We start from the raw sequence: 24,174 nt of genomic DNA on the forward strand, positions 1-24,174 counted from the left end.
CGTGGTCATGGTATCCGGCTTCACCCCCAACAGAGGTTCGTGAAGATCTTTCTGGTACAGATAATCTTCAATCTGCATCTTCCAGAAACCGAAATCGGATCCATCGAACTTCTCAATTCCAATCTTTGAGCTTTCCATCTTCACAGATCGTGGTGAATTTTGCCTTGCTCTGACTTCCGCCTGGCTCTGATTTCCGCCTGGCTCTGATACCAGTTGTTGGGGATCGATATCAGTCGTTAGCTCTGATACCAGTTGTTAGGATCGCACAACAACGCACACGCTCGATCTAGATGAACACAAAGAAAAAGATAGAGAAAAGTTGCAAGGAGAAATCTGGCTAAAAGGATTTTGTATTGATGACTTCAGGTATGTACAACAAGGAAGAGTACAGAGAATAGAAAGTACATTTTCAAAGCTCTACCGGACTCAGATATATATATGGTATAGTTTACTATATATAGCTTTACCAGATTTAGCCATCTACTATATATAGCTATTTACCATATATAGCTTTACCGGATATAGCTTTACCATATATAGCTTTACCGGATATAGCTTTACCATATATAGCTTTACTATATATAGCTTTACTAAATATAGCTTTACCGGATATAACCGTTGACCAAGCTATAAATAAGTATCAAGCACCATAGCCTAACACTTGCCTGCGTAAGCAGCCGGTCTCATCGAGTTGACCCAGACTCACAAGGTTAGCCTTGAGCCTCGGGATGAAGTAGACGTCGGTCAGCTTGCGATGTTGGCCTCCCTTGCTGATGAACAGGATGGTGCCGTGCCCTTCGATCTAGCCCTGATCATATGGCTTGTTGCCCATGTGTTGAGGATCCATCGTTGGTGCTCGTGTTGCTCGTCCCTCTTGCCGATCTGAGCGAACACTCGCTCCTCCTCCAGTTGAATTGGCTCCCAGCTGGTGCCACCTTTGCTACGCCCAGCTGGAGCTCTTTCTCGGGTTCAACATCGTCGTCGATTGCCTCCATCTCTGTGGATTTGGAATTGAAATTGGGGACGCATGCACTTACCATGAAGAGAGCTGACTCGTCCTCCTCGGATTGAGCCACATGGGTCTTTTCGGCCTTCTCCTTGTTCCTGAGCTTGCTCCAGCAATTCCTACTCAGGTGTCCTCTCTTCCCACAGTTCGAGCACTGGATCGGTCTGCCATTGGTCGACTCCTTCTTTTAATCCCCATCTTTTCCGCGCGTGCGCTCATATGGTACTTCCATGGCTTCTTACCGCCTTTGCGGCTTGAGGGCCCGTTGGGTCTTCTCCTTGTTTGGTCGACTCCTTCTTTTGATCCCCATATTTTCCGCGTGTGCGCCCATGGTACTTCCATCGGCCTGCCATTGGTCGACTCCTTCTTTTGATCCCCATCTTTCCCGCGCGTGCGCCCATGGTACTTCCATCGGCCTGCCGCGCGTGCGCCCATGGTACTTCCATCGGCCTGCCATTGGTCGACTCCTTCTTTTGATCCCCATCTTTCCCACGCGTGCGCCCATGGTACTTCCATCGGCCTGCCATTGGTCGACTCCTTCTTTTGATCCCCATCTTTTCCACGCGTGCGCCCATGGTACTTCCATCGGCCTGCCATTGGTCGACTCCTTCTTTTGATCCCCATCTTTCTCGCGCATGCGCCCATGGTACTTCCATGGCTTCTTACCGCCTTTGCGGCTTGAGGGCCCGTTGGGCCTTCTCCTTGTTCCTGAGCTTGCTCCAGCAATTCCTACTCAGGTGTCCTCTCTTCCCACAGTTCGAGCACTGGATCGGCCTACCATTGGTGTGGGCTTCCTGCTCAGGTGTCCTCTCTTCCCATAGTTCGAACACTGGATCGGCCTGCCATTGATGTTGGGCTTCCTGCTCAGGTGTTCTCTCTTCCTTGCTCAGGTGTCCTCTCTTCCCACAGTTCGAGCACTGGATCGGCCTGCCATTGGTGTTGGGCTTCCTGCTCAGGTCCCATCTTTCCCGGGCGTGCGCCCATGGTACTTCCATGGCTTCTTACCGCCTTTACGACTTGTGGGCCCGTTGGGCCTTCTCCTTGTTTGGTCGACTCCTTCTTTTGATCCACATCTTTCCCGCGCGTGCGCCCATGGTACTTCCATGGCTTCTTACCGCCTTTGCGGCTTGAGGGTCCATTAGGCCTTCTCCTTGTTCCTGAGCTTGCTTCTTACCGCCTTTGAGGCTTGAGGGCCCGTTGGGCCTTCTCCTTGTTCCTGAGCTTGCTCCAGCAATTCTTGCTAATGTGTCCTCTCTTCCCACAGTTCCAGCACTGGATCGGCCTGCCATTGGTGTTGGGCTTCGGCTTCATGCTCAGGTGTCCTCCTGCGATTGGTGTTGGGCTTCCTGCTCAGGTCCCATCTTTCCCAGGCGTGCGCCCATGGTACTTCCATGGCTTCTTACATGAATAACCAAGAAAAATACCATTATCCGTCTCATCTTTTTTGGCATCCTTGAGATTTTTTTGCTTGAAACAAAGATTAGATAAACTTTACATGAATAACCAAGAAAAATACCATTATCCGTGTTAGGAACAAAATTTTCCAATTTTTCTTCATTGTTCAAAATAAAACATTTGCGACAAAAAAAAATTAAATATCCAATATTTGGGAATTTGATTGTGCCAAATTCACAAGGAGTTTTATCTAAGGAGTGTTTAATTAAAACTCTATTTGGAAGCCGTATTAACGGATTCCGTCCAAAAAATATTTAGGTAAATCATACTCATTTATCGTCGATATATCAAATTCGTATAAAATACGATTTTTCTTTTCAGCCACACCATTTTTTTGAGGAGTCAGAAGTCATGAGAAAAACCATTATGTTCACAGATCTTTTCAAACACTACCCTATCAAATTCTCCCCCATAGTAAGTCCTACTAATTAAAAAAACCTTTTTCATTTTCAACTCTTCTTACAAAACTAGCAAATCTTTTTAAGACATCATTATTATGTTTTATTATCAAAACCGAAGTAAAACTCGAAAAATCATAGTAATTCCTCTCTAACTAACTATTTTAGAAGGCCAAATAAATTCATATGTAATAGTTAAAAGACGTAGAAATCACATTTTTAGATTTGAAGGAGGAATTGGTTTGTTAAGCATTTAACCATCCTCACAAATTTTATGTTTTTCAAATTTAAATTTATAAAGACCCTAAGGAATTTTGGTGAGATATTTGAAATAAGTGCATACTAGTATGTCCTAATCTTCTATGTCATAGTCACTCATGCAAAGTCACATTTATCATTGTTATCTATATTTTCAACAAACAAAACTTCCATTTTCAATTATGCAATTATTTTTATCAAATATAACTCTAAAATCTTTATCAAATTGAATAATGCTGGGTAAGTCATGCCTTAAACCATCAACTAAAGGTACACTTTCAATAAGAGTACAAATGTCATTACCTACAATACTCTCACAAATTATTCTACCCTTTATCACCAACGGTTACTAAGCCACCATCCTTCTTGAAAAATTCACAAACTTTGATTGATTTCCAGCCATGTGTATTGAGCGACCACCATGCAACAAGTACGACTTTCTTTCGAGACTTTCAAACAAACTTAAAAAAAATATTCAAAATTGGCTTTTTGATACCATGCATGTTTTTGTCCTAAACTATTATTTTCACAAATTTATGGATCCATTTCATGTTTGCATTCATACTAAAGACATTGTCTTTGTATAGGTAACAAGAATAATTTTTAATGTAATTAAAGTATTTTCGGACTTCAATAATAATTCAACTAAACAATTTCATAAATATATTCGCAGCCCACAAAAACTACCAAAAAGAATGAACCATAACCTATTCAATTCCAATTTTAAATTTAATTTTGAACTACAAACTTAAAATTAATAAAATGATGTTTTTGTTTTTTTGTTTTTTTGTTGAAAGAGCTCCAAGATGAGAGGACCCAGACTTTAAGCCACAAAAAGAATGAAAGAGTTAATTTCCATTGTTCTGTTCTTTAACCCATATATATATATATTATATGAAGAAAAAGAAGAAAGACAATCACAAAAGACAACAGACCCAAGTTTTTTTTTTTTTTTATTAAATATGGATTCTAAAACGTTCCACCGTCCTCTTCTTCCTGTTCTTGTTTTTTCCCTTCTTGTCGTTTCATCCATTTGTCGTCCCGATAAATACATCCATCCCAATAACCATACAGCGGTGTTCTGGTCGAGAATCAGTTGAAGAAACTGAAGCTTATTCAAGCTGATCTTAACCGAATCAACAAGTTCCCTGTCAAAACCATTCAGGTCTGTAACCCTAGTTTAATCTCCTCTGTTTTGGAGCTTGATGGTTATGCTTTTATTTGGGTGCAGATTCTGGATGGCGACTTTATAGATTGTGTTGAAACTCATCTGCAGCTAACTTTTGATCATCCATTTTTCAAAGGAAAGAAACCATTGGTAAGTTCAAGGAATCTGTGGCTAAATTTTCGAAATGGGTTTTGTTTTTAACTGTGGAAATGTTGTTTCAGGATCCGCCGGAGAGACCGTATAACCAGAGCCATTCCGGTGAGGTGGAGACAGAAATGTTCCAATTATGGAGCATGTTTGGAGAATTCTGCCCAGAGGGGACAGTTCCGGTTAGAAGAACGACGGAAAAGGATATGTTGAGAGCGAGTTCAGTTCAGAGATTTGGAAGAAAAGTAAGAAGAGACTCTCTCGGCAAAGGCCATGAGGTTAGTCTTTAACCAAATTCAACTCAGCTAGCTAGTCGATATTGTTCTCTTTCGGCTTTTCCTTTTCGGGGAAGAAGTTTAACACTCTTATAAAAAGGGTGTTTCGTTCTTCTCTCAACCAATGTGGGGATCTCACAATCCACCCTCTCGGGGCCTGTTCTCTTTTGGCTTTTCCCTCTTGGGTGCAAGTCTATTAGTGAGAGGCTTCCACACCTTGATAAAGAGTGTTTCGTTTTCATCCCAACGAATGTGGGATCTCACAATCCACACTCTTGCAATCATTTCCTTCTCCAATCAAAGTGGGACCTCCCAATCTACTCCCTTCGGGGCCCCGCGTCCTACCGCCTTTGTCCACCCACTTTGGCTCTCAATCTCCTTGCTGCCACATCGCCCGGTGTCTGGCTCTGATACCAAACAGCCCAAGCCCACTGCTAGCCGATATTATCCTCTTTGGGCTTTAACCTTCCGGGCTTCTCTCAAGATTTTTAAAAAGTCTCAGCTTGTCAGAGGTTTCCACAATCTTGTAAAAGGTGTTTCGTTCTACCCGTAAAGGTGTTTCGTTCTTCTCCCTAACCGATGTTCTCCTTTCTAGCAGATGTGGGATCTCACGTCTTTTTCTCCAAAATCTGTGTCATCCCTTATAAATGTTAAGATTTTGGAGAAACCAAGATTGAAATGAATGTAAATTTTGTTGGTGCCAGTATGCAGTGGGGTTGGTAAGTGGAGGACAGTACTACGGAGCCCAGGCAAGCATGAACGTATGGAAGCCGCGGGTCAGCTATCGGAATGAGTTCAGCCTCTCACAAATGTGGCTCGTCTCCGGTTCATTCCCACATGATCTCAACACCATTGAAGCTGGGTGGCAGGCAACTTTTTAAACCGAATCAATCTTCTAGTCCATACAAATTTCAATTATATGCCTAACTTTTCTCTACAGGTTGACCCAGAGCTGTATGGAGACAACAATCCAAGATTGTTCACTTATTGGACACTAAGAATATTAAAACATAAAAATTAGCAACAAAATCGGATTGAAAATGAAATGACCGTAAGTTTTTGGATGAACAGTCCGACGCATATCAAGCAACAGGCTGCTACAATTTACTCTATCCAGGCTTCGTTCAAAACAACCGTAGAATCGCCATTGGAGCTGCAATTGCTCCAACTTCCTCCTACAATGGCGCCCAATTCGATATCAGTTTACTGGTTCGGAAGGTAACCCATTTCAATTTCATGCCTTTTCTTGAAGATTGTGAGTCCAATTTTAATTGGGGGTTGTTGTCTGTGGTTGTTCAAAAGATCCGAAGAATGGGAATTGGTGGTTGGAATTCAGGTCGGGTGTGATGGTCGGGTACTGGCCGGCGTTTTTGTTCACTCACCTTCAAAGCCACGCAACGACGATACAGTTTGGCGGAGAGGTAGTGAATTCGAGGGCGTGGGGATTTCACACGGCCACAGAAATGGGGAGTGGGCATTTCGCAGGCGAAGGATTCCAAAAAGCTTCTTATTTTCGAAATCTGAAGGTTATGAATTGGGATAATAGTTTGATTCCATTGTCCAATTTGAAGGTTGTGGCAGATCATCCAAATTGCTATAATATTCAACCGCGGATTAATAGAGTTTGGGGAAATTATTTTTACTATGGAGGGCCGGGAAGAAATGTGAAGTGCCCTTAATTAATTTAATTTTCTTGAGGGGTCAATTTGGGGTTTTTATTTTTATTTTTGGTCCTTTCAAATTTAGATCACTAAAACGTGAGAACAAGTGAGACCATTGTAAATTTTTTATGAAAGAAATACAGATTGGACTGTGGTTCTCGTATTTATTAAAACTCAACATTTAACTTGTGGAGACGTCTTCCAGATGAGCACAATAAAACTGTGAAAATACCTTGATGGGGGAGAGAGTGAAAATAAGCTGAAGATGGGAGAGAGTGTGAAGACCTTAATAGCTAAAAAGTTCGAGATAAAATCCCATTTAAATAGAGAATAAAAGTGGAAATTGTTAGGATCACACAACAACGCACACACCGGATCTAGATGAACACAAAGAAGAGAGAGAGAATGCAAGGAGAACTATGGCTAATGGATTTAAATTTTTTAGTACGTACAATAGAGAAGACTACATTTTCAAAGATAGAGAAGACTACATTTTCAAAGCTAGGATATATCTATATGGTTCAATTTATTATATGTAGTTTTACCAGATTTAACCATCTGTTACATTAATATACATAAATATACATACATATATATATATATATAGTTATTACCATATATTGCTGTACCGGATATAGTTTTACTATGTATAACCGTTGACTAGGCTATAAATAAGTAGCAGGCTCCATAACCTGAAGACTTTAAATTTTAATAGCACGGTGTTATCACAAAATATTGGCACACTATCAAATTTGAATCCAAAACCACAAAGAGTTTGTTTCATCCAAAGAATTTGAGAACAACAACTAGCAACGATAATATATTTCGCTTGGCAATTTCCACGGGTACTTTTACGATCAGGTAAACTTGTAGTGAAATCTGTATCAGAATATCTTACAAATTTAAATTCAACTCGGATACTACAATCCTAAATTAATAGTCTCAAGCAAATATTTAAATATTATTTTAATTGCAGGTAAATGAGATTCCTTGGGATAAGATTGAAACCTGACACAAAAACATACACTAAACATAATATCGGTCTACTGGCGGTCAAGTAAAGGAAAGATTCAATCGTACCTCTATAAGATTTAATGTCCACCCATTTACCTTTTTCATCCTTGTCAAGCTCAGTGGATGTGCTCATTGGAGTTTTTGAATCTTACCCTCATTGAACTTGAACCTTTTTAGTAAATCCTTAATGTATTTCTCTTGATTTATGAAGATACCATTTTGAGTTGTTTGATTTGAAGTCCAAGAAAGAAACTAAGCTCCCCCGTCGTACTCATCTCAAATTTTCTCCACGTAAAGAAGGATTAGTAGAACCAAATATAATATCATCTACGTATATTTCCACAAATAGCATATCATTTTCTTTAATTTTAATAGAAAGACTATGTCCAGTTTACCAATTTTAAATCATTCCCAATTAGAATATTAGTAAGTCTATCATACCAAGTCCGAGCTTGTTTTAAGCCGTCAAGAATCCTTTAAAACTTACATACATCAGGTGGAAAATAAAAAATTTCAAATCCGGGAGGTTGTTCTACGTAAACTTCCTCCGTAATATAACCATTTAAGAATGCACTTCTCACATCCATTTGAAACAATATAAAATTTTCGTAAGAATTAAAAACAAGTAACATTCTAATAGCTTCTAATCTAGTAATCGGTGCAAAAGTTTCTTCATAGTCTATAACTTCTTCGTGACATTAAACTTGAGCTACAAACCCTAGCTTTATTTCTAAAGATATTCTCATTTTCATCAATTTTATTTCTAAAATTGGTTCCAATAATGAAAATACTAGAGCGGTCTAGGGACTAATTCCCAAAATTTGCTCCTTTCAAATTGATTTAGTGTTGTTGGAGAGCTACAATCCAAAACTCATCATTTTTTGCATCCTTGAGATTTTTTTGCTTGAAACAAAGGTAAGATTATTAAAAAAAATTAATAGAATAATGAGTTTTCACATCTTGTTCGAGACCACCAATAATTTAGTTCGTAAAATGAGATAAGACATACTTCTGTTCTTTTGGCATTGATGAACAACCTTTTTCGTTCCTTTCATCTAGGTTCACTTTTTCCTTACTTGAAACAGTTTCTTTCAATTTCTCACTTGCATGTAAAACTAACAAGTTTCTTTCTAAATCATCACTATAAATAGACTCATTATAAATATTATTACAACATTCATCAAATACACCGTCATAGATTCCTCGATAAAGTTCTCTTATTCAAAACTCTGTAAACTTTACATGAATAACCAAGAAAAATACCAATATCCGTGTTAGAATCAAAATTTTCCAATTTTTCTTCATTGTTCAAAATAAAACATTTGCGACAAAAAAAAAAAAAATTTAAATATCCAATATTTGGGAATTTGATTATGCCAAATTCACAAGGCTTCGTTCAGACCAACCGTAGAATCGCCATTGGAGCTGCAATTGCTCCAACTTCCTCCTACAATGGCGCCCAATTCGATATCAGTTTACTGGTTCGGAAGGTAACCCATTTCAATTTCATGCCTTTTCTTGAAGATTGTGAGTCCAATTTTAATTGGGGGTTGTTGTCTGTGGTTGTTCAAAGGATCCGAAGAATGGGAATTGGTGGTTGGAATTCAGGTCGGGTGTGATATTCGGGTACTGGCCGGCGTTTTTGTTCACTCACCTTCAAAGCCACGCAACGACTATACAGTTTGGCGGAGAGGTAGTGAATTCGAGGGCGTGGGGATTTCACACGGCCACAGAAATGGGGAGTGGGCATTTCGCAGGCGAAGGATTCCAAAAAGCTTCTTATTTTCGAAATCTGAAGGTTATGAATTTGGATAATAGTTTGATTCCATTGTCCAATTTGAAGGTTGTGGCAGATCATCCAAATTGCTATAATATTCAACCGCGGATTAATAGAGTCTGGGGAAATTATTTTTACTACGGAGGGCCGGGAAGAAATGTGAAGTGCCCTTAATTAATTTAATTTTCTTGAGGGGTCAATTTGGGGTTTTTATTTTTATTTTTGGTCCTTTCAAATTTAGATCACTAAAACGTGAGAACAAGTGAGACCATTGTAAATTTTTTATGAAAGAAATATAGATTGGACTGTGGCTCTCGTATTTATTAAAACTCAACATTTAACTTGTGGAGACGTCTTCCAAATGAGCACAATAAAACTGTGAAAATACCTTGATGGGGGAGAGAGTGAAAATAAGCTGAAGATGGGAGAGAGTGTGAAGACCTTAATAGCTAACAAGTTCGAGATAAAATCCCATTTAAATAGAGAATAAAAGAGGAAATTGTTAGGATCACACAACAACGCACACACCGGATCTAGATGAACACAAAGAAATAGGAGAGAGAGAATGCAAGGAGAACTCTGGCTAAAGGATTTAAATTTTTTAGTATGTACGAGAGAGAAGAGTACATTTTCAAAGCTTGGATATATATATGGTTCAGTTTATTATATGTAGTTTACTAGATTTAACCATCTATTATATATATATATATATATAGCTATTTACCCTATATTGCTTTACCGGATATAGTTTTACTATGTATAATTGTTGACTAGGCTATAAATAAGTAGCAAGCTCCATAACCTAACAATTCTCCCAGTTGGAGACGGATCCTAGTAAACCAAGAATTTCATCCTTAAACAATCATCAACATCTTCACTGCATTATACCAATTAGGGCTTTGCATGACCTCAATTTTCCAACATCAACATATTTTGTCAACATGTCTGTCAGATTCTTTGCACCCTCTATCTTCTCTAAACACATATCACCTTCTCCAAACACATATCACCTTCTTCCACTAACCTGCGAGTGAAATGGTATCACCTTCTAATGTTGTTTTGTCCTCGAATGATAGACTGAATTTTTCACCAACTGTATGACATTCTAACTATCTGTATAAAGAATCTTTTTGCAGTGCTTCCTACCTAATTCTTCTAGATAGTCTGTCATCCATATCATCTCCTTTCCAGTTTCAGCTATTGCCACGTACTCAGCCTCAGTAGATGAAAGAGCGACGCATTTTTTAAGCTTGGACATCCAACTCACTAATGTTCCATCTATAGTGTAGATATATCTAGATGTGCTCTTGCTAGAATCTACATCTCCACTTCGATCAGCATCCACAAAACCTTGCAGAACTACTTTGCCATTGCCATAACAAAGTGAAGTATTGGATGTACCTCTCAAATATCTCAGAAGCCACTTCACAGCTTCCCAATGTTCTTTCCCTAGATTTGTCATGTACTTGCTAACAACTCCCACTACATGTGTTATATCAAGTTTAGTGCAGACCATAGCATACATCAAACTCCCAACTGCAGAAGCGCAAGGAACTGATGCCATGTGCTCACGGTCCTCAACTGTCTTGGGAGATTGCCACTTTGACAATTTAATACGATTTGCCAAGGGGGTAGTCCTGGGTTTAGCATCATTCATCTTGAATTTGGACAACACCTTCTCAACGTACTGCTCTTGGGATAGATTTAATGTGCCAGCAGATCCATCTTGAGAAATCCTCATCCCAAGAATCTGCTTTGCTGCACTCAAATTCTTCCTCTCAAATACTAAAGGCAAGCTTGCCTTCAAGTGGTTTATCTCTGTAACGACCCTATATTTCCACATACTCAGAGTCACTACTAACGTCTCATGCTCATCTATAATGCGGAAATATAACTCTTACATGAACATAATTAATAACGTAAACTTCTAAAAAAACGTTTCAAACAACTTCTTCTCTGGAAAACACAGTCATGGTCTTACGTGTTTAAATATGAAATACTGAAATTTAGAGAAAACAAAAACAAATACAAAATAATTTAAAACAATGAAATGCAAAACAACCTATTCTAACTTAAGACTAGAACTTTAAATATGAGTCTACCCTATGCACGTGCCACAGTCTCTGCTCGCGATGCCGCCGTCCTTCGTACAAGTGCGCCTTGCCTTTACTTGAAAAATGATGTGGCACACGGCCTGAGTATTTCAAAGAATACTCAGTAAGTGGCCCCACTCTAGGGGGCCATGCAAATGCAAACACATGCAATCATGATTTAGAGACCTATCTCTAATCATCTTAGGGGTGGCCTCCAGTCTCGGACAAATTGGATGTGTAGTACTTCCCTACATACGACTCACACATGCGAGTGTGAATCCTCAGGGCGCTCGCACACCCCCTTGAGCCTCTAGTCAAGCTAATCTGTAGCGATGTCCGGAGGTCAGCGGAACCCCATAGTGTCATGCATCTCATGAACACCCTCATCTGTGTGCTATCGCACATGTGCGCATACGCGCTCATCATACGGTGCGCGTCCGCACTCATCATCTCTAGGGGAAGTAGCCCTATGCTTATGAACATACAATATGCATGAGGTCCCTCTAAATCCATCATAAAGTCTCTTCTGACACAACCCTCTAGTCTCATCTCTTTGTTACTCTAGGTAACACATACTCGTGGATATTTATATTAATATCATTTTCACGCTCTTAGGGTTGTGTCCTATGTCGATCTAACGACATGATGCAATATGGCACTCATCGTCATATAGCATGCTCAATATGAAAAACATCATCATATTAAGGTAAACGTCACGCAATCTTCATACTCATCATATTGCCACAAAGTGCATCAAACATATCAAGTACGACATTCATCAAAATATATATATATACTGAGCACATCATCAAGTATCATAACCCACACATCATCATAAGTCATACATCATCATAACTCATATACCGCATCGTATGACATAGTTCATACAATATCGTAACTCATACAATTTTTAGTCTATCCTATAGTAAGGCCACTTACCTGGTTGGCCTTACCCGAAGTATTCCCTAATTTAATTAACGTAAGCTCCCATTCCTCGAGAGCTGCTCCAAAGGTTGCTAGAGTTCACTTCATATCGAACCGTTCGTCACCTTTCGTTAGCATTTCACATTTTAATTAATAATCCAACTAACAATGTGAAATACAGCTCTAAAAGGGTCTCAGTAAAAATCGAATTCCACGTTTTCATTGTTTCTAATTTTGGTTGGGTAGTAAAACTTAAATTGAAAATATGTCAATATTATTTCATGGTGCTTCAATCATTCAATCCAACTATCGTTTGTTATAATATTATATTCTCTTGGTACAAATAATAATAATTTCTCACATCTTCCATTTTCCTTCTCTCTTTTGTACCACTTTTGTTTCTCCTCTCTCTATCTTTCTTTTTATTTCATATGAATGACTATGCAATTATAAAATAATATTCAATCAATTCTGTTTTCTTCTCCTCCCTAGCATGAGTATCAATTAACAGAAGCCATTTTCAATCTTTTTTTTTATTATTTTCTTCTCTTTCCTAAAAACTAGTATCATTAACCAAAGCCATTTTCTATTCTATTTTCTTCTCTTCCATTTTTCAATCTATTATGTTTTCTTCTCTTTCCTAAAAACTACTATCAACAGAAGCTATTTTCAATCTATTTTGTTTTCTCTCTCTCCCAAATGACTAAGTCATCTTCAATCTATTTTAATTTTCCTTACTAAAAGATGCGCATCCATCAATTATGATTTTCTTCTCTTTCCTAAAAATATTATTCAACTTAGATGCAATTCACAAAGACATTTTCAATCAATTTTGATTTTCCATCCCATATCCAAAAATCTAAATAATTGAAAAGGAGATCTAAAATAACTTTTCTTATCTCTTGCAAAAGATAAAAGAAAAGGAGATCTAACTTACCGATTACTTTTCCATCTCTTTCCATTCCTATTAAATCTGGAAGTGAAGGTCATCTCCAATTCTTCTCTCCCAAAATTTGTGATTTTTCCTTTGTTTCTTTCTCTGATTTTTCCCTTCTCAAAATCTGCAATTTTTTTGTTTTTGTTTCTGTTTGGTTTTTTTCCCAGAAGGTGTCAGAGAAATATTTGGGGAAGGTGGAGAGAGAGTGATAATTTACTTTTCTTTTTTTTTTTTAATTATTATTTACTTATTCTTATTATTATCTCTTTTTTTTATTTTTCGGGGTCGTTACAATCTCCCTCATACTTGATCCAACAATCAGTATATCATCCACATACAGGAGTAGAAACACATAAGAATCAGTGTATTTCTTGAGGTAACAACACAGATCCTTTTCACTCCTGTGGAAACCACTCTTGCACATGAAGGAGTCAAACTTCTTGTACCATTGTCTCGGTGCTTATATCAGTCCATACAAGCTCTTATTGAGCTTACACACCATGTGCTCCTTGCCTAGAGCTGCAAATCCTTCTGGTGGTTGCATATAGATCTCCTCATCTAAATCTCCATGTAAAAAAGTCGTTGTTACATCCATTTGCTCAAAGTGAAAATTCTCCGATGCAACAATACTCAGCAGAATTCGGATAGTAGTTAATTTCACAACAGGAGAAAAGATCTCAGCATAATCAATGCCTTTTCTTTGTGAATATCCTTTAACTTCTAACCGAGCCCTAACCTCCTTCTGCCATCTGGTTCAGTCTTGATTTTGAACACCCATTTATTCAACAGAGCTCTCTTTCCTGTAGATAACTCAATCAGCACCCACGTATTATTCTTTTCAAGTGAGCTCATCTCATCATCCATGGCTTGCTCCCACTTGGTTGAATCTTCCACTTGTAGGGTCTCATCAAAGGACTCTGGTTCTCCTTCGTCAGTCAGCAACAGATAATGTAATGAGGGTGAGTATCTATATGGTGCTCTGATAGTTCTGGATGATCTCCTCAACACCTGCTCAGGTGTCACTTGCTCCACGTCTGGTTCTTCAGCAACAGAATTAGGAGTTTCTTGAGCTTCTGCTGTAACATCACTGGGTGAGTTTTCCTGCAACTCAAGCTCAACTCCCACTTGCTTCGTAGTCTTGGAGTTTATCTTCTCTTTGTTCATGTGCAAGACATTTTCATCAAAGGTCACATCGTAATGTCTTAGAAATTTCCTATTCTTGCCATCCTAAAACCTGTACCCGAACATGTTAGAGCCATAGCCTATGAAGTAGCATTTCACAGCCTTAGCACCAAGCTTGTCTTTCTTCTCTGGATCAACATGAACATACGCAGTACAACCAAAAGTTCTCAAGTGAGAGTACTTGAGTTCTTTTCCTGTCCATACTTCTTCTGACAATTTGAACTTCAAGGGTACGGACGGCCCTCTATTAATCAAATATGCTGTTGTGTTCACAGCATCAGCCCAGAATGTCTTTAGTAGTCCAGAATGAATCCTCATGCTTCTTGCTCGCTCATTCAATGTATATATGACACAGCATGATGTATTTATAACTAAAGTCAATCTCCAACGTAATTCCATATCTTTGTAGGAAGACATAGTCCCAAGAATGATTAGCATGGAGTAGATCTCAAAAGTCCTAGGAATTGGGCCACTAATCATGTTGTAATGGCGCAAAGAACGTAAAGAAAAGAATTAAGGCATTGAAGTAAGGACAAAAATCTTAAACAAGTCATTTCAATGCCTTAACTAATATTGTTAGGATCGCACAGGAACACACACTTGATCGAGATAAACACAAAGAATATGAGGGAGAAAAATCAAGTAGAAATATTGGCTAAACGTTTATATTGATGATTTCAAGCATTTATAAAGAGAATACAAACAATGCAAAAAGTATATATTTAGAGCACTGTATATATATGGTTCAGTTTATTATACAGCTTTACCAAATAAAACAATCTATTCCATATAATTATCTACCCTATATTATTTTACCATATATCGCATCTATTCTACATATTCTTTATATGACAATTTATCACTTACCATATATAGTTTTATTTTATATATATATATATATATATATATATATATATATATATCCATTCATTAATCTATAAATAAACAACTATCTCTATAACCCAAAAATAATTTTAGGGACTTGAAGGCCTTTGGAAAAACATGGGACCAAAATGTTGTAGTTCCAATTTTTAAGAGATTTTCTGAATTTTTAATTTTTTATCCCCAAGGAATTTTAAGGTGTTCAAGAACTGAAAAATTACCTAGCAAAGGATAAAAATAAAATATTTGAAAAATCGTATAATACCCTTGAACTTCGGGATAATTAAATACCACGGATCAGAAAATCTAATCTAAAGTAGTGACCGTGATGAGAAAATCCTTCGTATCTTCAATTTCAACTATTGGATCTTCACTAAATTTGAGTATGTTCATGAGTATCGAGACAGATAGCCCAGTTAGCATCCGAATAAGCCACTCGCGCACTAGGAACAATAGATGAACGAAAGGTAATGCCAAAGTAGAGTATTTCGCCAAAGTAGAGTATTCCCTTGACATAGCGAAGAATACGCTTGAAACCAAGAAAGTGATCTACAGTAGGGGCATGCAAAAATTGACAGAATGGACAATATCGATTCATGTAATTTTCAAGTACTGAAGGGCACCAACAAGATATCGATAGAGAGTAAGATCAAAGAAAGGAGATCCATCAACAGTCAAGTGTTGAGAAACAACCATCGGGTGTGGACTGGTTTTCTATGGAGAAATTGAGCACGAGTAAAAATATCTCGAGTATATTTTAATTGACTAACATATACATGGATAACATTATTTGTCAATATATGGATTAAAACATGTTGGTAGTGCACATATGATCCACACAACATAAACATTGAAATCTATTTTGATTTTATTTAGCATTAAACAAAATTAAAGTCAAGCAAACTTACATCGAAACATATAGAAAAAGCTTTGGTGAGTCTTTAATTTACTTACTCCAACTCCTCCCATAGTTATCTTTTCCATAAAGTTTTGTTCACTATAATTCGAACACAAGACCAAGATTTCTAGAAACCTCTTTAAAAGAAATCTCAAGTGATTTTTCATACATGTGGTCTAAAACTAAGTTAACACCTTTCCTTAAATTTCTTTACATAATGAGGTAGTCCAAATGAGGTTAACTAGTCAACCTTTTATTTTAGATTGAAATATTAAATCAACCACACTACTAATCTTCAAATCCACCAAGTCATTCATATAATTTTCTAGAAGGTCGTTATAACTTTTTCAAAATCATAGGTTTTACTTCTATCAAATCTTCTATCTAAACGTCAAATTTATTTAACAAATGAATTTTTGCTTCTTTTATAATTATTTTGCTTTTGATAGTTTATGGGAACACTTTGTTTAAGATTTTGTTTTTTAGAAAAGAATTTAAAATATTAATTTCACATATTTCATATTAGGCAAAAACTCACATTTTACTTTATCTTAGGAGTCTTATTTTAAAGGTCTCTATTTTCTTATCTACACCTACTTTTCCTTTTATAAATTCATTCATATATTATAACTTTTTAACCCTATAATGAAGATCTACAAGTCCACATTGAGATGGGTAAATGACCTCTATTTCGATTAAGACTTTGATCTATTTATCTTTGTCGTCATCTATTGTCACGACCTGCTTTTTACAAGTTGCAAGTGGCTTGAAAACAAAAAAGACCAAGTAAAATAGGAAGTAAATTTTTTCACTTAAATAAACATAATTCATTTTGTACCCGGAGTTATTTAAGAAAGAAAAAAAAAAGAAATTTTTTTTTTCAAATCGCACCAAATCGCGATCCATCGGAGATCATGCCAAGGAAAACCACTACCAACCTCCCCTATTAAATCCCTCGCTTCACCCCTTCAACACATAGAACACACTTGTAGACAGTGATCGAGATAGTGGAACCAAAGAGTCTAAACATTGAGATTTGTATTCTCGAAACTCATGTTGGTGTGTTACATAGAGGGCAGTGTAGGATAATCACATAATGTGGAAATCGAGACGGTAAGACCTTGTTCTATTACTCTGTCCGAAAACGATCTTTTGAAGAAGAGGGTATTCAATACTTTTAGCTAAGAGTTGAGAGTATTCTTTTCGCTAAACCAAGTTTGTAAATGTATCATATTATTGTGTCATGGGTTCATATAGGTTAAATTGGATGTTGAAGTACAATCACAGACCAACTTTAAGAATATTTAGAGACTCCGACCAAGGCAAAACAAGTAAGTGACTCTATTGTTGATTGGTTGGAAGAATTGTGTGATGTATGATGACACATGCCTCGTGCATGTGTCATAACTAGGAATGTTATGTTACGCTATGTACATTATGTGTTGACCTATGATGCTATGTTATGTATGTTATGTAGTGTCCTAGTATCTGATGCTATGTATGTTATGAAATGCTATGTATATTTTGCTATGACATGTTATAGATATATACTATACTGATGACGATGTATGATGAAAGTCATGGCTAGTATTATGCATACACGACTCATATGCATATTTTGATGAATTTATGTGTTTTATGTGTATCGAGATACTTCCAGAAACTAGACTCATATGCATATTTTGATGAATTTTGATGAAATACTATGTCGAAATCTTGAGAATCGAGGACTCGAATGTCAACGATGAGGTAAGTAGTCATCTTAGATTTTTCTTTAGAAATACTTGTAGTAATTGCTTGGAATTCAATATGAATGTAGAAGAAATGACCCAAGGACCATGAGTTAGGCCCTAAACCAAACGTTTTGCTTAGGAATCAAGTAACGTTAAAATAATCTACTAAATGAACTTCGTGTCTATGAAATTTTAATACTAGGCATAATATAATATGTTCAGATATATGAAATTTGTGGTCATTGGATAAGGATAAATAACTAAACTAAGTAACGATGCAAAATAACCATGATGACCCTATGGTAAACTACCTCCGATTCATGACCCAAATGATCTCTAAATGTGAAAAAACTTTATAAGAAATTATTTTATAGTCTTTAAAGATCATGTAAAGTTTTAAATTCATTGGAGAACGTTTATACTCTAAACCATGAACTAAAAGTTTAAATGACTTAAATGCTCCTAAAGATCTTTAAGATATTTCAAGACTCAACCCCCTCCAAATAACTTAAGGATTTAAGGAAGACCTATTTATAAAAACATAAAGGTTTACACCCAGTTTCATTGCCTCTGGAAGAGTTTAAGAACCTAAACCAAGAAAATGTGGTAAAAGACCAAAATGCCTTTAATAAGGACCTTCAAAAGTTTTCAAGACCATAAGGATTTCTTAAGGTTATAATAGACTTAACTACGATGACCTAGTGAAGGACTATACCAGATCTCACAAAGGTTATAGAACATGTTAAGGGTACAAGTTAGAATTATGGAAAAAGACAAAGTTACCCCAAATAACCCCTAATCAAAATTCAAGATCCCTCTCGATAATACTATGCATGTTATTATGAAATGTTCATGATATACACAAATGGACTAGAATGCTCCTATCAAATAACATCAAGAATTATGCACTCGATTGAATCCTTTTAAGACCTTAAAGGTTATTAAGTACCATGAAAGAGGTGTGTTATAAGTTTATGTTATTCTTGAGGTTCATCCTTGATTTTTAAGCACTCAAGATGCTATCTGAGGATGAGGTTTAAGATAACCCATGATTTTTAAGTAATTAGAAGGCTACCCCGAGTAAAAAACTCAAAAGTTAGTACTTGATTTTTAAGCAATCGTTGCTATTTCATGACAAAGACGGAAATTTTTTTTGCGAAGTAAAACAAATATAATTTAAAATTAATTTTTTGCGAAGCTTTAAGACAACCCATGTTTTAGCTCTCGATTCTTTCATCAAAGATACTCAACAAGATCCTCTAAAGCTAAATGAATTCTCAATTTGAAGGAAAATGGACCATAGATATGATTTTGACACTTTCCCACAAATTCTACCCGAAACGATATAGTCTATCAAGGATTAGTATTTGAAATGTTGTGAAATTTTAATCCAGCAAGTTACTTTATTTCTTGAAATAGGATTGAGGTGTCCTTGTATTGGGATCCATACAATAGTGTTAAGAATGAGAAATAGAAATAGAATTGGGATAGAAGGTGTGTTCTCAAAATAAAATATACTATCAATCAAATCATAAAGGAAAGAATATTAAAATATAATATTTAAGATATATTCCATAAACAATATATTCTCTAAATATTATATCTCAACACTCCCCTCAAGTTGGAGAGTACATGTTATTCACATCCAACATGTCTTTACGAGTATAGGTCAATAACACCCAAGTTGTCTTTAGGAGTGTAGGTCAATAACACCCAAGTTGTCTTTAGGAATGTAGGTCAATAACACCCAAGTTGTCTTGGAGAAGAGAGTGTAGGTCAATAACACTTTTGTCTTCCAGTAGTGAAAAGAGAGTGTAGGTCAATAACACTCAACTTGTCTTTGAGAAGAAAGTGTAGGTCAATAACACTTTTTGTCTTCCCAGTAGTGAAAATATCTGTTAAGTTAACTCTAAATAATATTTACTATGATCTGGACAGGTTGGTTTGCTTTTTAGACTTTTAAGAAATTATTGAATTTCCAAGAAAGATGCAAAACCAAAAAATAGAGTCTTTCATTGGTTTTCATTTTTAGACTTTGGAGAACTTATTGAATTTACAAGAAAGATGTAAAACCAAAAAATAGACCCGTTTGCATTTGTAGACTTCTCAAGAAATTATTGAATTTCCTAAAAACATGCCAAACTCATAAATAGACGGCCTCTAATTGGTTTGCATTTTTAGGCTTCTCAAAAAATTATTGAATTTTCCAGAAAGATGCAAAACTCAGATATAGATGGCCTTTGATATATCTTGAAGATCTACTTTCTTGATTTATGCATAAATGATTTACTACAGGATTGGTAATTTGTTCCATTTAATTTGATTGGAACAAGTGAATATCTTGGTTGATCAGAGTGATGAGTATAATAAGCATGTATTAAATAAACATCCGAAGTTTTGAAGTTGGATAATAACACCAAGATCGGTGCTTTGGATCACCAAGATCGATGCTCTAAACATCCAAAGTTTAAAGCACTAACTAAATAAACATCTGTGTCGTACAGGGATTGGCGGTAGGTTTCGAGTTAGACCGCGGGTCGTCGGGTTGCTTCACCGAGCCCGGGTCGGGTTTTCGGGTCAACCGTCGGACGCGTGTCAGCAGAGGCACCAGACGCGTCTCTCCATCAGTTGCTCGACGCATGTCCTCCCTTTCCGGCGGCCGAGTGTCCGTCGCTGATTGCCTGAGTTCATCCAATTTCCAGATTTTGGTCAAATTCTATATCAACGTAATTATTTTGGATTTTTCAATCTTCCAAATCGTAACTAGAATTAAATCGATTCCTTCACAAGAATTCAAGATCTCAAGTCCACCTATCCAGATATATTTTTATTTTTATTTTTTTGATACTCACAGCGCTTAATAAATGAAGTCAAAAATCGAAAAAAATTCAGTTTTATAAACAATGTGATCACTAAATTTTACATGTGGAGACATGTGAGTGGGGGCGTCCTATGCAATGAGTATTGCATAAGATCAAACCATGAAGAAAATTACTCACTTTATAATGTCGTTTACTGTTGAGACTGATTTTTTTCACTCGATGACCTAGGTAACTCGACCTTAATTCTGAGTTAACTATAAACTCCTGTTTATTCAGAATTATCCTTAGATTTGCATGGGTGAGAGTGGTCCGAGCTCGCCAACTCAATAAGCCTCCCATTTCAAGGGTAAGACTGAGTGAATAGCTGGGGACATAGGGTGCAAAATAGAATTCTCTCCTACCCGCTTTTAGGGATAGTAGAGAGGTTATTCCCTTAAGTACTGACTCCAGGTCTTGAACAAGGGACCCCACCCTCTCATTGACCCGAGAGGGATTCAGTTTGGTGGTTGGACCACAAATCAATTGTTCATTAAAAGATCAGTGGAACTTAAGGAACAAGAAGTAACTTCAGGGGTAAAACAGTAAATTCACCTAACTCTAGTTACGAACAACCTGTGAAGAATCGGCTTACTAATCATGGTTATATCAAATGGACAGAAATATATCTATAGTGAGGGGAGTGCAACTATTAGGCTATAGTGGAGTGTCCTAGTAGTTAACGAATGTTGGTTAACAAAGTTAATGAGTTTAATCGGTTAATCTTGGATCGTTGGAGCCCATGATCTATAGGTCCATTACGTTCGTCTGCTAGCTCATATCAGACTAAACCATAGAACAGTGTGACAAGTGAATTCGAAGTGTTCGAATTCAAATTAGGGAATATGCGCTACATATATATGATATATTTAACCGCGTTTTTGTTTTACTTACGAATTAAACAAAAAGAGGGAATCAAAGATATTTAAATAAGATTTAAATATTTTAATAAAATATGTGTCGAAATTGATTGAGATTGGCATTTGAATTAATATTAAATATTAATTAAATGGTTTAATTAATCCTTTAATATTACTTTAATTTTAAATTAATTATTCAAATTAATTGCTGAATTAAAATTTCACTTAAATGGAAAAATCCATGTTTGAGTTGGTGGAATTTTGAGGTATCAAAATTTGGTTTAACCAAACTTGCATGCTTGCCAGATAAACTCCACAAATTTGAGTGGAATTTTGAGTGTCAAAATTTGGTTAACTCAAACTTGCATGCTTGCCACATAATCCCAAACATTTGAGTGGAATTTTGAGTGTCAAAATTTGGTGATCTCAAATTTGAATGAACATATAAATATGACTCTATAAATTGAGTGATCAAGGTACATGGAACTTCCCCCTTGGAAAAACCTTGAGAAAAACTCTCACAAACTCTCTCTCTTCATATATACTAAATCCCTCATAAGTTTAGTCACTCACTCGATTCCACAATCCCGTTCTAAGGCCAGAGAATAATGGAGAAGATACTAGTGGTGGTTCGAAACCAGTTCATGAGAAAAAAGGAATTTGAACTACAAAAGGTTAGTACTCAATTGTTTCTGCATGTGTTGTATTAACACCATCAAGACTATGCTGCTTGGAACGCATGAAGCCTTAGGCATAGGTTAAGCAGACTGTATTATAGGGCAAGCTCTTGATGTAGTAGTAAGACTACATCGCTTGGAACGTAAGAAGCTTTGGATGTAGGTTTTCTGACTATGCCTCTTGGAACGCATGAAGCCTTGGGCATAGGTTAAGCAGACCGTATCGAAGGGCAAGCCTTAAGATGCGGTAAGACTACGTCGCTTGGAATGCATGAAGTCTTGGACATAGGTTAAGGTTGTGTCGCTTAGAACGCATGAAGCCTTGGACACAAGATTGTCAGGTGCATGTCTAGTGTCGTAAATCGTAGGGAGAGTGTCTTGGAGAACGAATCAAGTACAGAACAAGAACCTAGAAAGTACCAAGAAGTAGAGAAAGATCAAGAACTAGAACATGGATCAAGATTCTAGTTCTAAGGACAAGAACCAAGAACAAAAGACCAAGAACCAAGAACCATAGTATTAAGGCCCTTAACGTAAAACTATGATTTTAGAATCTATGGACCAAGGTCTTCAGGATAGATCAAGATAAGTACCCCAAGTCAAGAACAAGAACTAGAGGGCCTAAGTACTTACAACAAGAACAAGAACGAGGACAAGAACAAGAACAAGACAAGAACAAAGAATGTGGTACCCTAGTATATCAAGGACATGATTAAGAGCCTACAAGTTGGCTACTTACTAAGTCTTGTACTCATTCCTTATTCTCTATTTTTTTCAAGCGATAAGGAGCTGGTCGAGGTCAGGAGCGGACTCTGGAGCAGGTGTCATAGACAAACCTCACCCGTCATCCTCAACCCTTTTGTTTTAAAATGTCTTGTATCCGTTCCTTATTTCGTGTTTTAACCATTATGTCGTATTTTAAATTACTTATGTGCACGCACTATTTTGGCATAATGTAAATTATGTTTTAAATTTTAATGATTTTATCCAGATGGAAAAATTTACCCGTCTTTTAGAGCCATCACATTAGCCCGGTCCTTACATGAGTTCTGGGTCGAGAGGACTTAGGCCTCGGGTTATTGTAGGCGTGGGTCTGGTTCGGGTTTACGAAGTGGGTTGCGGCTAGGCCGAGGAGCCTTGGGCCGCTGCAGGTTTGGGCTGAAGCGCTAGACTGGGTTCTCAGGTTTCGATTCGGGTAGACCCGGGTCTGATGGATCTTGTCTTCCTTACCCGACTCCCTGCGTGATTTTTCAACACCGATTCTCTCTCCTCTGTTCGTTGTTTCTGACGTCAATTTCAATCATTTTTTTCCCTCTTCCTCTCGGTTTGTCTCTCCTCTTCTCTCCCACAAAATTTCGTGGCTGATGGACGTCGGGGAAGAAAGATCTCGTTTCCTTCAAAATTCTTATTTTCAAATTTCGTTTCTGATGGTGGCGACGACTATTCACAAAGTATACTTGCTCTGCGTAGGTGTGCATAAGGCCGGTGGTCACTTCCGTCGTGTTAGTTGGTCGGTTCAGGGGTCGGAGTTGAGGTTTCAAGGCCGTGGGTCTCTCACCGGGTTCTCGTTGGGAAACTTCTGTTTCCTATTCGATTTTTTTCTTCATTTCTACGTTTATAGATGATCTGAGGTGCTCTACGAGTCGTGGGCTGAAGGCTGAACAAGAGTTGGCGATCCAATGAGTTCACTGTTGTGTGTAGCGAAAATTCTGGCGGTCGCTAGAATTTTTGCCTTTACCAATTTACCAATTTTGTGGTCGCCCCAATTTTTGGTTGGTACATTGAGAAAATCCAATTTTTCAATATTTTCCTTGGATTTGTTTTAATGCATAAATGGAATTACGTAATTTCAATACTATTCCATAATTCAGTACTATTCTATAATTTCAAAATTGTCTCGGGAATAGTTTTAGAGGCAACAATCTCCGTTGCATATCCTAACCATGTGATATCATAACCATTTTTGGTTCA

At 37.1% G+C, this 24,174-nt stretch overlaps 1 protein-coding gene across 1 annotated transcript; it reads left to right on the forward strand.

The window, feature by feature from the left end:
* The first annotated feature begins 816 nt into the window (after positions 1 to 816).
* On the forward strand, positions 817 to 9,333 carry LOC111435507. The gene is made up of 9 exons (XM_023072890.1): positions 817 to 1,055; positions 1,875 to 1,991; positions 4,192 to 4,282; positions 4,349 to 4,435; positions 4,507 to 4,710; positions 5,412 to 5,576; positions 5,648 to 5,700; positions 5,778 to 5,925; positions 8,956 to 9,333. Exons 1-9 carry the CDS (start codon positions 817 to 819, stop codon positions 9,331 to 9,333), a joined length of 1,482 nt encoding a protein of 493 aa, XP_022928658.1.
* The last annotated feature ends 14,841 nt before the right edge of the window (positions 9,334 to 24,174 follow it).

Source organism: Cucurbita moschata, unplaced genomic scaffold (genome assembly GCF_002738365.1).
Source record: "Cucurbita moschata cultivar Rifu unplaced genomic scaffold, Cmos_1.0 Cmo_Scf00049, whole genome shotgun sequence".
In the NCBI taxonomy this organism is placed as follows: domain Eukaryota; kingdom Viridiplantae; phylum Streptophyta; class Magnoliopsida; order Cucurbitales; family Cucurbitaceae; genus Cucurbita; species Cucurbita moschata.

Coding starts and splice junctions, on each gene's coding strand:
- LOC111435507 (XM_023072890.1), top strand. CDS start 817: ATGGCTTGTTGCCCATGTGTTGAGGATCCATCGTTGGTGCTCGTGTTG. Junction 4,711..5,411: donor CTCTCGGCAAAGGCCATGAG/GTTAGTCTTTAA, acceptor TGTTGGTGCCAG/TATGCAGTGGGGTTGGTAAG. Junction 5,577..5,647: donor CCATTGAAGCTGGGTGGCAG/GCAACTTTTTAA, acceptor TTTTCTCTACAG/GTTGACCCAGAGCTGTATGG.